The following is a 15,108-nucleotide window of genomic DNA, read 5'->3' on the forward strand; positions in this document are numbered from 1 at the left end:
AGTGTCTCTCGTCTCTGGTCTGTCATGGTGTTGGCTTTTGGTCTGATATAGAGTGATCTTGCAGACGTTGCCTCACGTTTGTCTGCAGCGCTGAAACTGCTCTCCGTTCTCGTGTTTCTGTGTGTGATGTCCGACAGCTCCGCTCCACACACCGCCAGCTGTAAATATTGATGCCGGATCTCTTTCACCACAGCCGTCACTGTTTGGGCTCCAAGAGAAGAAAATGCTGATGGGGAAAAAAGGAGCAAATTCACCACTGACTCTTTTCACTGACACTGAAGCTAATGGGCAGAATCGCTGCTAAACACTGACTGGATTAGGGTTTATACAATTTTTAATCCTTTTTTTTTGCATTTACTTTTCCTAATGTCATTCCAAACATTCGTGATATTAGTTTAGTGTGCCAAAACAGACATTTTGAGGAATATTTTCTTTTACGCAGCTCCTTTTTATCGTGTTATGCTGACTATTGTTGTACTTGCAAAGAAAACCCAACATCAAGTACTATTAAAAAAAATTAAGCTATTTCTTTAAGTAATATTATAGCCAAGTATGAGGATCGGATGAAAATATAACATTATTCATGATAAACTTCCCGTTGACTGATTTGTGGTGGTAAATACAATAGTAGTAGCCATCTTAAATACATTACCCTTTAAAATATTTAAGAGAATTTTCTTATTTTATTGTGGAAGAATGCATTATGTTGTTCAAAATTTGACAATATAGTGTTACTGTAAACCAATCTCATATCAATTTTGCAAAATGCTTAATCTTTACAGAATTATTAAGCAGCACAACTGCTTTCAACATTGATAAAAATAAGAAATGTTTCTTATTATTTATTTCTGAAGAATCATGTGACTGAAGATGGAGAACGTTTAACTTTGGACCTTGGGAATAAATAGTTTTAAAATATAATAACAATAAAGAGATCCTTTAAATTGGACATTAACATAATTATTTTTTAATTATGAAAAACACTATTATATTTGTAATGCATTTTTTAAATAAAACCATTACCATAATATGTCAAGATGTATAAAATATATATACATTTTTAAATTTAAATGGTTTCCATAATTAAAAGTATGAGGCTAACAGATAAAATAAAGAACTTTACAAATAAAGTAAATGTAATAATTGCATACAATTTTATGAATTACTTAATGCTGTTTAATTATAATGTAATTACTGTATATTTCATTTAAATAATGTCTTTTAAAGACAAATATGTTAAATGCTTAGATTTAAATGAATAATATATAAATAAGGCATTACAGGTCCTGCATAAATATAAAATACTAAGCAGCAGGTTTGAACATTGATCATTCTAATAACTGTTTATTGAGCTTTAAATCTGCATAATTTCAGAAGGATCGTGCCACACGAAAGAGTAATGATGCCGAAAGCCCAGTTTTACGTCACAATAAAATATAACATTATCAAACAGAAAACAGGCATTTAGAATTGTAATGATCTAACACTATATCAAAGGAATAGTTTACTCCAAAATGAATACCTCATCATTTACCCATGTGGTTTTATACCTTTGTGAGATTCTTTCTTCTGTTGAACACACACACACACACACACACACACACACACACACACACACACACACACACACACACACACACAAAAAGATATTTGAATAGCTAAAGATAAAGAATGCTGATTGCTGCCATCCATTGACTTCTATAGTAGGGAAAAAAATCGTATGGAAGTCAATGGGTGCCAGTTACCAGCATTCTTCTAAATACCTTCATTTTTCTGTGTGTTTTCAGAAGAAAGAATCTCACAAAGGTTTAAAACCACATTTGGTGAGGATAAAAGACTAATCAAACAAACAAACAAAGCAATTTAAAAAAAAAAAATTATAATAGCTACTTCACTAACAACAAGAATGAGTGTTGTATCCTCTGTTGTCTTTATTGATAAATTAATAAAGTGTCATACGATTTGTCATATAACCTAATAGATTAGCGTGATCTCTACCATAAAGGAATAGTTCACTCAAAAATGAATATTACACACATCGAACACACATAAAAAAAGAAGATATTTTGAAGAATGCTAATTGCTGGCACACATTGACTTCTATAGTTAGGGAAAAAAACAAAGTACACTATCTGACAAAAGTCTTGTCGCCTATCCAAGTTTTAGTAACAACAAATAATAACTGGACTTCTAGTTGATCATATGGTATCAGAAGTGGCTTAAAGGTAAAGGCCTCTAGATTACGCTTATTTTACCAAAATAAAATATGATCATGCCTTGATTTATAATGATTTAATTAGGACAGTAAGATCTGACTTTTCATAGACAAAAGTCTCATCACTTAACAGAAATAATGTACAGAATAGAATATAAAGTCATGCTGCAGTGGAAAAAGAATTAATATTGTGTATGACTCCCATGAGCTTGGAGGACTGCATCCATACATCTCTGCAATGACTCAAATATTTTATTAATAGTTATAGTTAAAGTCATCTGGAATGGCAAAGAAAACGTTCTTGCAGGACTCCCAGAGTTCATCGAGATTCTTTGAATTCATCTTCAATGCCTCCTCCATCTTACCCCAAACTCAATAATCTTCATGTCTGGTGACTGGGCTGGCCACCTAGACCTTCTTTGCTTTCAGGAACGTTGATGTGTAGGCTGAAATATGAGGAGCAGTGCTATCCTGCTGAAGAATTTGCCCTCTCCTGTGGTTTGTAATGTAATGGGCAGCACAAATGTCTTGATACCTCAGGCTGTTGATGTTGCCAGCCACTCTGCAGATTTCTCACATGCCCCATGCTGAATGTAACCCCAAACCACGATTTTTCCTTTATCAAACTTGACTGATTTCTGTGAGAATACTGGGTCCATGCAGGTTCCAATAAGTCTTCTGCAGTATTTGTGATGATTGGGATGCAGTTCAACAGATGATTCATCGGAAAAAAATCAACCTTCTGCCACTTTTCCATGTCAATGGGTGCCAGTTACCAGCATTCTTCTAAATATCTACTTTTTCCTGTGTGTGTTTTCAGCAGAAGAAAGATTAAAAAACACATTTGGTGAGGATAAAAGACTAAACTAACAAATAAAAAAGCTATTTAAATTTAAAAAGCTACTTAAGTCATAACAAAGACTATTGTATCCTCTGTTGTGTTTATTAACAAATTAATAAAATGCCAATAAGACTTGTCATAAAACATAATAGATTATCATGATATCCGCCATCCACCAGTGACTAAAGAGAGTGTGTGCTTTCTGTTGAAGTGAGTGTTGGTGTGTGTGTTCATCAGTGATCGCTCTGCATGTCTAATGAGTCAGACAGAGCCCCGGTGGATCTGCGCTCGCATGCATCCATAATGACTTGAAACCCATGCCAGTGATGCTACCTGGCAAAAACATGATTACGTGCTGCTCCGATCGCTTTATATTGTCTTTTATACATCTGCTTACTATTTTTGACTCGTATCGACCTCAGGATTAAGACTCTTTGCTTTGTTTTCTACTTAAATCTCAACCGAAGCGCAGGTCTCGACAGCATTGGAGTCTAAAAGGTCACCCGTTTACGGAGAATTTTGACACACTAAACCGTGTGGAGTTTTGTATTTGCATCTAGTTGGACTAAACAATACACAGCTGACATGGGTGAGCATCACAGCAATGATTATTATCAAGCTTTTGTTGTGTTATTGAAATTCAGCCAATGGTAAAAATGCTGTGTTTGTTTTGGAAAATGGTTGGTCATAAAAAAAAATATGATTGTTCGTATAGATTTCTTGTAATCTTAAAGGGGTGGTTCACTCAAAAATTACAATTGTTATCATTTATTTTCACTTGCTTTAAAGCTTTATGTGTTGGTTTCTTCTGTGAACACGGAAGAAGATATTTCGAAGAATGCTGAAAACCTGTAATCATTAACTTTCATGGTTGGAAAAACAAATGAAAGTCAATGGTTACAGGTTTTCAGCATTCTTAAAAATACCTTCTTTAGTGTTAAACAATGATTATTATCAAGCTTTTGTTGTGTTATTGAGATTCAGTCAATGGAAAAAAAAATTCTGTTTTTTGGAAAATTATTGGTCATTAAAAAAAATTATGATTTTTCTTATTATGTAGATTAATTTGTTTTTTTCTTAAAGGGAAAGTTCACAAATGGAAATTCTTTTATTTACTTTCACTTGTTTTAAAGCTTTATGTGTTGGTTTCGTCTGTTCAACACAAAAGAAGATATTTCGAAGAAAGCTGAAAACCTGTAACCATTGACAGCCATAGTTGGAAAAACAAATGGAAGTCAATGGTTACAGGTTTTCAGCATTCTTAAAAATACCTTCTTTAATGTTCAACAATGATTATTATCAAGCTTTCGTTGTGTTATTGAGATTCAGGCAATGGAAAAAGCTGTGTTTGTTTTATTTATGACAAACCATTTTCCAAAACAATGTTCAGCTGTTCTTATGTAGATTTCTTTTAATCTTAAAGGGATAGTTCACTCAAATTAACATTGTTATCATTTACATTCACATGTTTCAAAGCTTTGTGTTGGTTTCTTCTGTTGAACACAAAAGAAGATATTTCGAAGAATGCTGAAAATTTGTAATCAATGACTTCCATAGTTGGAAAAACAAATGGAAGTCAATGGTTACAGGTTTTCAGCATTCTTAAAAATACCTTCTTTAGTGTTCAACAATTATTATCAAGCTTTTGTTGTGTTATTGAGATTCAGGCAATGGAAAAAAAGAAGCTGAGTTTGTTTCAAAAAATCGTTGGTCAATAAAATAATTATGGTTATTGTTATAATGTAGATTAGTTTGTTTAATCCTGAAGAGGTAGTTCACTCAAATTACAATTGTTATCATTTGCTTTTACTTGCTTCAAAGCTTTATGTGTTGGTTTCTTCTGTAGAACACAAAAGAAGATATTTTGAAGAATGCTGAAAACCTGTAACCATTGACTGCCATAATTGGAAAAACAAATTGAAGTCAATGGTTACAGGTTTTCAGCATTCTTAAAAATACCTTCTTTAGTGTTCAACAATTATTATCAAGCTTTTGTTGTGTTATTGAGATTCAGGCAATGGAAAAAAAGAAGCTGAGTTTGTTTTGGAAAATCGTCAGTCAATAAAAATAATTATGGTCATTGTTATAATGTAGATTAGTTTGTTTAATCTTGAAGGGGTAGTTCACTCAAATTACAATTGTTATCATTTACCTTCACATGTTTCAAAGCTTTGTGTTGGTTTCCTCAGTTGAACACAAAAGAAGATATTTAGAAGAATGCTGAAAACTTGTAACCATTTACTGCCATAGTTGGAAAAACAAATGGAAGTCAATCGTTACAGATTTTCAGTATTCTTAAAAATCCCTTCTTTTGTGTTCAACAATGATTATTATCAAGCTATTGTTGTGTTATTGAGATTCAGAAAAAGGAAAAAAAGATGTGTTTGTTTTATTTATGACAAACCATATTCCAAAACAATGTTCTGCTGTTCTTATGTAGATTTCTTTTAATCTTTAGGATATAGTTCACTTAAAAGTTTGAATTGTTAGCATTTGATTTCACTTGCTTCAAAGCTTAATGTGTTAGTTTCTTGAACACAAAAGAAGATGTTTCAAAGAATGCTGAAAACCTGTAACCATTAACTTTCATAGTTGGAAAAACAAATGGAAGTCAATGGTTACAGGTTGTCTGCATTCTTAAAAATACCTTCTTTAATGTTCAACAATGATTAGCTTTTGTTGTGTTATTGAGATTCAGGCAATGGAATGAACATTTACTTACTATTTACTCACTCTCAAGTTGTTCCAAACCTTCATGGGGTTTTCCCTTCTGTTGAACACAAAAGAAGATTTTTCGAAGAATGCTGAAAACCGGTAACGATTGACTTCCACCGTGGGGAAAAACAAATGGTGAAAGTCAATGGTTACAGGTTTTCAGCATTCTTCAAAATATCTTCTTTTGTGTTTAACAGAAGGAAGAAACCCATAAAGATTTGGAACCACTTGAGAGTGAGTAAACAGTAAGTAAATGTTCATTTTTGGGGGGTGAACTATCCTTTTAATAACTTCATTTTTCTAAACCGATTGACTCATAATATCCAATTAGACTTAAATTTTTCTATTCAATTTTTAGAGATGACATATATGGTACATATGTTCTCTTTCCTCACAGAGATCAGTCTATTTTTGATTCCGTCTCTGCATAATTAGCACTTTGTTTAACAGGTTCTTTTTTTTTTTTTTTTCCTCCCCAACTTCAGAGAAAATAAAAGCTATGAATATGCATCCAGTCTATTACGAGCTGCTGGCCTCTAAATATAGAAGCTTATTAAATATTCATGCTCCACCTGCAGGCGCTGTTTTAGCTGGTGAATGATAACGCTCCCCTCATTATGAACATCCTCACTTTTATGAAACATCTATCAAATATTTAGCGGGCCCAGGACGGTCTGTCCGGCCATGCTGTTTGATGCTGAAACATGTATCATTGATGTTTGTTTGCGTTTTGTATATTAGGCTTCACAAAGAGAGTTAGTATCTTAAATAAAGACACTGTTTTGTTAACCGCACATATTGGACGAGACAAAAGCAATGTAAAATTATTCTGCTATCTGCAAATGATTAAAAAGATGATTTTTGTGAAAATGCTGATGTCATGAGGACACGTTCAGTCTTAAGTCATGAGCAAGTATTACTCAGTCAAAATAACTGGGGTGTAGTGTTTCTTTACAAAATGAGATCACTGAGTGCTGGCATGGACACAAAGTGTTTTTAGTCATTTAGTCATTCAAGAACAGGGATTGTTTTTACATCGCTGTCATCTATATGGAATCCCTTTTCTGCCATATGACGTAAAAAAATTGCAGGGAAAAGTCAAAATGATGACAGGCTTAAGTTAATATTATTAATTAAATATTTTAAATTGAAATAATATTTCATAATTGTACAATTTTTACTGCATTTTTAATCAAATTACCAAAATATGCCAAGATAAAATATATCAATTTTAAAAGTATACAATTGTTTCCATAAGGAAAGTAAAATAAAAAAAATACTTTATACTTATTTATTTATAAGAACACATAAGGCTCAAAATGTAAAAAAATAGATACTTTTATATATTATTTTATTATAACTTTTATTATTATTATTATTATTATTATTATTATTATTATTATTATTATTATTATTATTATTATTATTAATGTTGGAAAATCTAACCCATGGCTATTCAATTCCAAGTTCGGCAATTTGTTCCGGCCCTCCAAATAGTGTGACCAAGACATCAAAAATAAATGTAGTTATAGTTATGAAGTGACGTGTGTCTGTTCAATACAGCACGAGCTGCAGTTGAAGGCTGTGCAGAGTCACCTGACATTAAGCTAAAAACATTTGAATACTTGTATAGGCTTCTCAACGCTGCGTTTCTGTTGCACGGATCAAAACTGCTGCAAGTAAACAAAGTAATGCCACCTGTGCGCTAGTTTAAAGGTCCGAGCTTATACACAGAGGCTAATACGCACGCACACTGGATTAACTATAGCAGCAGGCTGTTCCCATATTGCATATTTTCTGCATATAACTTTGTTGAGTTGACTCAACTTTTAATTTCTTTGAATTCCTATATGAGATGTTATCCAATAGAATTGCTCTTCAATAGTTTTGTTTTACTTATGCTGTTTATATTTTTCATGCTTCACACATATGCCAACTTCTGAAATGGAACAGCACAAACTTCCTGACCAACTTCCATTGATGTCAACTTGCATTTCAAGTCAGTTCAACAATCATGTCTTAGTTGACCCAACAGTTGTTCAAACAACTTATTTTTACTAGTCCAGAGCGCTTTGGCTCGGTTTTGTGAAGCCAGATAACAAATACTCATTAAGCCAACATTTTGCTAATTGCATTTTTTAAAGTAGCACTGTGGCTCAGTGGTTAGCACTGTCACCTCACAGCCAGAAAGTCACTGATTCGAGTCCCAATTGGGACAGTTGGCATTTCTGTATGGATTTTGCATTTTTGTTTGCATGTTGGTGTGGGTTTTCTCCGGGTGCCCTGGTTTCCCCCACAGTCCAAGCACATGCGCTAAAGGTGAATTGAATAAGCTAAATTGGCCATAGTGTGTGTGTGTGTGAATGTGAGAGTGTATGGGTGTTTCCCAGTACTAGTTTGCAGCTGGAAGGGCATCCTCTGTGTTAAACATATACTGGACAAGTTGCCAATTCATTCCGCTGAGGCGATCCTTGTTGAATAATGGGACTGAAGGAAAATCAAAGTAGCAACTGTATCTGTAGCAAACAACAATTGTTACTAACTTTTTAAGAAATGTACTAATAGCCATCCAAAACAGCCTAATAAGCACATTTCATCCCTATAAACTGTTTGGATCTTGGAGTGAAACATGAGCTGGGCATATTCTTGACGGGCTTCATGAGATTCACACAGAAAAGGTCCCCTGCCATTTGACACCAGTGACACCTCACTCAACACTTAATCAATTTTTCACCGCACACATCTTTTAGTTTGTCTGTCGCTGACTGACCGAGCATTCATCACAATAACACTCTCATCCATCTGCAGCACGTCTCAGAGCAGCTAGCTGCGCTATTCCTCACCGTGATCTTATCAAAATCCACTTGAAAGATGTGACCTTTTCACTTTATTGTAAGATAGGACAGCTCATACACAGCTTATGAAGTTTCATAATAGTTATTGGTTTTGTGTTTACTGCAGGTTATTCTTTTGGAGATTGCAAGAAATACTCTGGGGAACAATTCTCATAATTAATAGTGGCTTATTAACTGCCTATGTAAAGATATTAGCTCTTTATTAACACTTATAAAGTACATACAGTTAAAGTCAGAATTTTTAGCCCTTCTGGATATTTCCCCCCCACTTTCTGTTTAACGGAAGGAGAATTTTTTCAACATATATCTAAACATAATAGTGTTAAAAACTAATTCATAAGAAACTGATGTTGCAACACTGACTCATTGTGGATACGTACCCCTGTCTGCATTTCTGGAGAGTGCAAATTATGTAGCCTGAGATATGTCTGGTTGCATTTTGTCTGTAAAATGAATGCTTTGGGGTGGTATGTCGTCGCTGGCTTCTGCTCCTTTTTTTTGCTGAAGTGTATGTGGCACCAAGTGGAACTGTTGGCAGCAATAACCTAATGGTTAGTGCATTGACACATAGCACCAAGGTGCTCACAGCGACCTGAGTTTGATTCCCGGCACAGGGCCCTTTACCGATCCTTCCCCTATCTCCGCTTCCCACACTTTCCTGTCTGCTAAATCTTCACTGTCCTATCCTAATAAAGGTGAAACCTCAAAAAAAATATTATTAAAAACAATAGTGGTGGATTTGCAAAAACAAAAATTGCGAGCAGACGTACCTACGATTATCTATTTCGCTGTCCACAGACCTTAGTACATATCCAGAATGAGCCTTTCTTTGCCATGATGACATTACATAATTTTACTAGATATTTTTTAAGACACTAGTATTCCTCTTAAAGTGCAATTTAAAGGCTTAACTAGGTTAATAAGCAAGTTTAGGTAACTAGTGAAGTTATTGTATGATGTTTTTTTTTCTGTAGACAATCGAAGAAGAAAAAAAATTTTAATGAAAAAACCTTAATATGTTTTTTTTAAAAGATTAAAAACTGCTTTTATTCTAGCCGAAATAAAACTAATAAGACCTTTTTCCAGAAGAAAAAAATTGTACAGAAAATACTGTTAAAAAATTCCTTGCGTCGTTAAACATCATTTGGGAAATATTTGAAAAAAGAAAATTAAAAATTCATAGGAGGGCTAATGATTTTGACTTCAACTGTATTCTGCGTGATCTTATTCTACATACCTAAACCCAACTACTACCCTAATAACTGTTAATAAGCAAGAAATTATTTTATTAGTTTATTAACCTAACCATAACCCTATGGTGGGTTTCCTCCGGGTGCTCTGGTTTCCCCCACAGTCCAAAGACATGCTATAGGTCAATTGAATAAACTAAATTGGCTGTATAAATGAGTGTGAATGAGTGTGTATAGGTGTTTCCCCATACTGGGTTACAGCTGGAAGGGCATCCGCTGCGTAAAACATATGCTGGATAATAATGATCTTAATCTACATACCTGATTACATTTTATACCTAAGCCCAGCTACTACTTTAATAACTATTAATAAGCAGGAAATTAGGGCCCAATCCCCATTCTATTGTTATATCCCTACCCCTTCCCCTTGGCCTTGAAAACCAGCTAGTGTATAACACATGATCTGTGTGTTACATTCAAATCCATATCTATATATCTAAAGTGAGAAACAGATCAAAAAATTGCGGAATAATCCCGATCATTCATTTCTTTGCTGAGATGCATCATTTCCGGAGGCTGGAGGCATTATGTATGCTGGCTGGATGGATGAAAGCCTCTGTGTGCGGGTGAGACTCAGAGAGCATGTTTAATTACCACCAACAAACTGGATGAGAGCTTTGATGCCAACCGGCTGCTAAGTGTATTTCTGCTGGGTAAATAACAAGGTCAGGCTGCCATACGCTCAGTGTTGGTGGGACTTGAATGTTCAAGAGATGTTCAGGTTGTGCTGGTGTTAAAAGTGGAATATTTAAGAGGTTGTGAAGTGATGGTTAGAGTATAGTGATGATTAAATTCACCTCTAGTTGTTTCTAAACATGTTTCTGTAAAACCACTGTTCACTACATCTGAATTATAGTGTATTTTTGTAGGCAAAGCCCACAAGTTATCTCTGGTTCCTTTTACACAAAAGTCCTACAGGATTTTTCCATTGGTGTTTTTATTAATCTAGAAAAGGGGTGCCCAAACTTGGTCCTGGAGGGCCGGTGTCCTGCAGATTTTATCTCCAACTTACCTCAACAAATGTTTCTAGAAAGCCTAGTAAGAGCAATAGTAATTGTGTATATTGTGTATACAATAGTAAATGCATTTTTTTGCATGTCACTTGAAATGCAAATGAGATGCATCTGCCCACCCACTTTCCACAAAAGGGGCGGTGCCTTTACAGCTTGTGCCTTGGCTACTCCAGCAGCAATAGACGTCTGCATGTTTGTAATAAACAACATTAGTAACATTAGTAATAATCTTTTTTTTGTTTCAGTCACCCGACATACACACGGTTATATCAAACGCTCAGACAAATCATGTGTATCAGTACATTATATCCTTGCAACAACTCAGCCAAACCATCCATTATTTAAAATCAGAATAGTCTGACTTGTATGTTCAGGTAAGTACATTTCCTACAAAAGTCTGTAGTTCCATGTAACCACATGTTAGCAACATCCTTTTTCTAGACTAGTAAATGTTATTAAAAGAGGGAATTAGCGATGTATTTTAAGTAATCAAATAAAATGTGAATCTTTTTATTGAGGCACTTTTTCTGAAATTAAAGAATTCAAGATGAAGTAACCCAAAGTTCATAAAGGCTAGCATATTTGCAGGTTGTGGCCTACCAAAATACATCATCCCTGTGGGGTATTAGTCAGACAAGCCAGGTAAATCCACCCCCAAACCCATGTCATTGGTTGAACCAGAATTTTTTACATTCATCCTTTCCTGTCACATATACTCTTGCAGTTTTGTTTTGTGCACCCGCATCACAAATTTCCTTAACCTGTTCGTTGTGGGACCTGCGTATGAGATTCTGGACAAAAATGGTAATATTCATTGTACCTCTGGCTTCCAAGTTGGAAATTGCTTATTAACTATACCAACCGCTTCTCCCACAACAGCAAGTTTTCATTGGTCTCAGTTGGGGGTTTGAGTTCAGTCTTGATTTTAACTTCTTGCTCTCTCATCAGGTGATGTGGGTATGCAACCTGTGCCGAAAACAACAAGAAATCCTCACCAAGTCAGGGGCCTGGTTCTTCAGTGGCCCAGGGGGAGCCCTGCCTGTGGGTGCGAGTGACCCTCGCCGCCGCCACGAAGAGGCTCCACAGGAGAAGAAGGCCAAACTGCAGGAAGCCCCATTGCTGTACCAGGGCTCAGGAGACCGCAGCCGAGCTCCAGGACTCCCCCGACAGGCATCCCTCAACAACAACTCCAGTCTGAAGCCCAACGACCCAACAAGCAACAGGTGAGTTTTAAGGCGGAGATGGTGAAACTTTTGAAGCAGCTCATGACTGAACCACTGTATTTGTTGATCACTTCAGGAATTTGGTATGTAAAGTTGGTCAAGATAATCTTTGTTGTAAACTTGACAAAGCCTTGCCTAGATGTTAAAGACTTTTGAGATTTGAGTTTGGTGTTCATATCAGGGGTTTGGGGAAATTCTGCCAAATAGAGCCACAGTGATGCAGAGTCCAGCCTTGATCAAAATAAACTTTCGTACAGCTCACTTTTGGGGGCTTTTCACTGCATTCTGTACCTAGTACCACCTCGAGTGAGGTTCCAAGCAAGCCATACCATTACCAATTTGTGGTGTATAATTACCACACTGCTTATCACCACTTGGCTTGAGAGAATCTTCACTGCCAGCATCATTGGATTTGCGACAAGTCACCAAACAACCTGATAAAATTAAATAGTCAGCAGCAGCCACTGCTCAAAAAAGCCATTCAATCGGTAGCGTTCATTTCCTCTATTTGTGTCGCACATTTGTTTTTTGTTGCAGTCATAAAGATATTAGCAGTAGAGGAGCACAGCTAAAACAACAATCCCACCTAAATTAATTGACACAAAACTGCTGTGAAAATGCAAACCCAGCCTAGCTATACTGTACAGTTTAGTTGTCAAGTGACTTTAGTTACCCTTAGATTAGAGCTTGGTCTGCTATTTCAAGGTTGATTAGCGCTGGAGTGCAAATCTGCAGAACTGTGGATCACCAGGTACAAACTTGCTTCTGGTCTAGGTATAGTATAAATAAACTATTAAATGATTACTTGAGTATTGTTGGTGGTTGCTGGGCTAAGCGTTTGTTTTGGTGTTTCTATGCCATAGTTTTTGATTCTGGGTTATTAATAGGGTGTTGCTGTGGATGGCTTCTACAACATAGCAAGTCTTTGTTTTGATGGTGTGATGGTACAGCTGCTACTGTAGGATGTTGCTAGATACTTATCACAAGACTGATGGCACATTTAATAGTCATTTTAAAACCTCAAAAGTTTTTAACAAAATATATGTTTAAAAAATGTATATTTATATATTTGTTTTGTTATATCAAATGATTTAATCTAATGATAAAACTAGTTAACGCTTATGCAAGGTGTTTGTAATGCAGCATCTCTTCTGGCTGCCATTTTCACTCTCAATTTCTTTTTTTTCTGAAAGTCATGAAAACACTATTGTTGGGTTTATTTTTTTTTATTTGAGCAAATTTGGAATGTAAACAAGTCATTTGTGCTACTCGCTCATTCACTGCTCTCGAAGTTTACAAAGTTACCCTACTATGACAACTTCCACTGCTGAGAAACTTGTAAATGTGAAACATAGCATTGCTATGAAGCTGCTAGGCAGTTGCTAAAGATTTCTGGGTGGTTATTAGGGTGTTGCTAAGCAGCTTCTGGGTAGTTGCAAGGACATTTTTTTGCTAGTTGCCAAAGTGATTGGAGTAGCTGCTTAGATATGGCTAGGATGTTGCTTGATTGGGTGATTGCTAGGGTGTTGCTAGGTAGCTGGAGTAGTTTCTAGTATGTTGTGTAAGTTGGTTTTGAAGACAACTAGCTGCTGTTATGCTGCTAGCTAGTTGCTTGGATTTTCTCTGTGATTATTAGGGTGTTGCTAAGCATTCCCTTACGTGATCCAGATGGTTGCTTAGATCATGCTACTAGACTTTATTTGGGAGCGTAACATCTGTTAGGAGATTGCTGCGGCAAACAACTAGGTTGTAAGATACAGTGCTCTGCATATATAAGTACAGACATACTAAGTCTCCCGGAAGTTCCGGGAGTATCCCGCAAATGCATAAGCTGTGTTCCAAATCACATACTTATGCACTATTCTACGCCATTTTGTAGTATAAATAGTGTAAGAAGTGCGTTCACAATGAAAACTCTAAAAATAATAAGAGCACTTTAATTACCCGGATGATGCACACATTCAGCCGATAAAATGAAGTGTGTAATGATGGACACTTCACACACTCAACGACCGCAGGTAGCGGAAGGGGCAGAGCTATTGGGCGCACATGTTGGATAACTGTATTTATTTTGGATGGTGAAAGCAAAATTCTCCTATGAGAGAGATTATAGCGCCTCCTGATGGTGAATGCGGTTATACTCATAGCAGGTATTATTTGATAGTTTGGTCATTTTTTCCACTGATTTGGCAACCGTCAAACGTCATCAGGGAAACAGTTTGAATTTCCGCTTAGTAAAAAAACATGAGTGCTCCATTTGGAACGACACTACATACATATACTATGCTGTTGAGTGTGTAAGTGCATAAGTACATAGTGTATAGTGTGCCATTTGAGACGCAGCTATAGAGACTCCCGGATGCCCGCAAATGAATGATGAATGATAATCTCCCGGAAATCGCGCGTCTCCTGCCCGGTCCCTAAATACGTTACACACCCCTCTCCACCGCATCCCTCACAGCTCTTCAGGTACGTCACGCACAACTCACCCCCACTGCTCTTTAGGTACGTCAAGCGCAAATCACCCCCACCCAGGGGCGTTGCTAGGCATAAAGCTCTACTGGTGCACGGGGCATATATATATGTATGTATGTATGTATGTATGTATGTATGTATGTATGTATGTATGTATGTATGTATGTATGTATGTATGTATGTATGTATGTATGTATGTATGTATGTATGTATGTATTTATATATATATATATATATATATATATATATATATATATATATATATATATATATATATATATATATATATATATATATATATATATATATATATATATATATATATATATGCATGCATGCATGCATGCATGTATGTATGTATGTATATATGTATGTATATATATATATATATATATATATATATATATATATATATATATATATATATATATATATATATATATATATATATATATATATATATATATATACATATATACATATATACATAAATACATACATACATACATACATACATACAT

General features: G+C 35.4%; 1 protein-coding gene across 1 annotated transcript in view; it reads left to right on the forward strand.

The window, feature by feature from the left end:
• The window catches only part of rims2a (regulating synaptic membrane exocytosis 2a), a 290,481-nt gene that overhangs the window by 69,733 nt on the left and 205,640 nt on the right, over positions 1–15,108 (forward strand). The window contains exon 5 of the mRNA XM_056475706.1: positions 11,838–12,112. Within this exon, the coding sequence (XP_056331681.1) occupies positions 11,838–12,112 (275 nt within the window). The remainder of the gene's footprint in view (positions 1–11,837; positions 12,113–15,108) is intronic.

The sequence above is a fragment of the Danio aesculapii genome, chromosome 16 (genome assembly GCF_903798145.1).
Source record: "Danio aesculapii chromosome 16, fDanAes4.1, whole genome shotgun sequence".
In the NCBI taxonomy this organism is placed as follows: domain Eukaryota; kingdom Metazoa; phylum Chordata; class Actinopteri; order Cypriniformes; family Danionidae; genus Danio; species Danio aesculapii.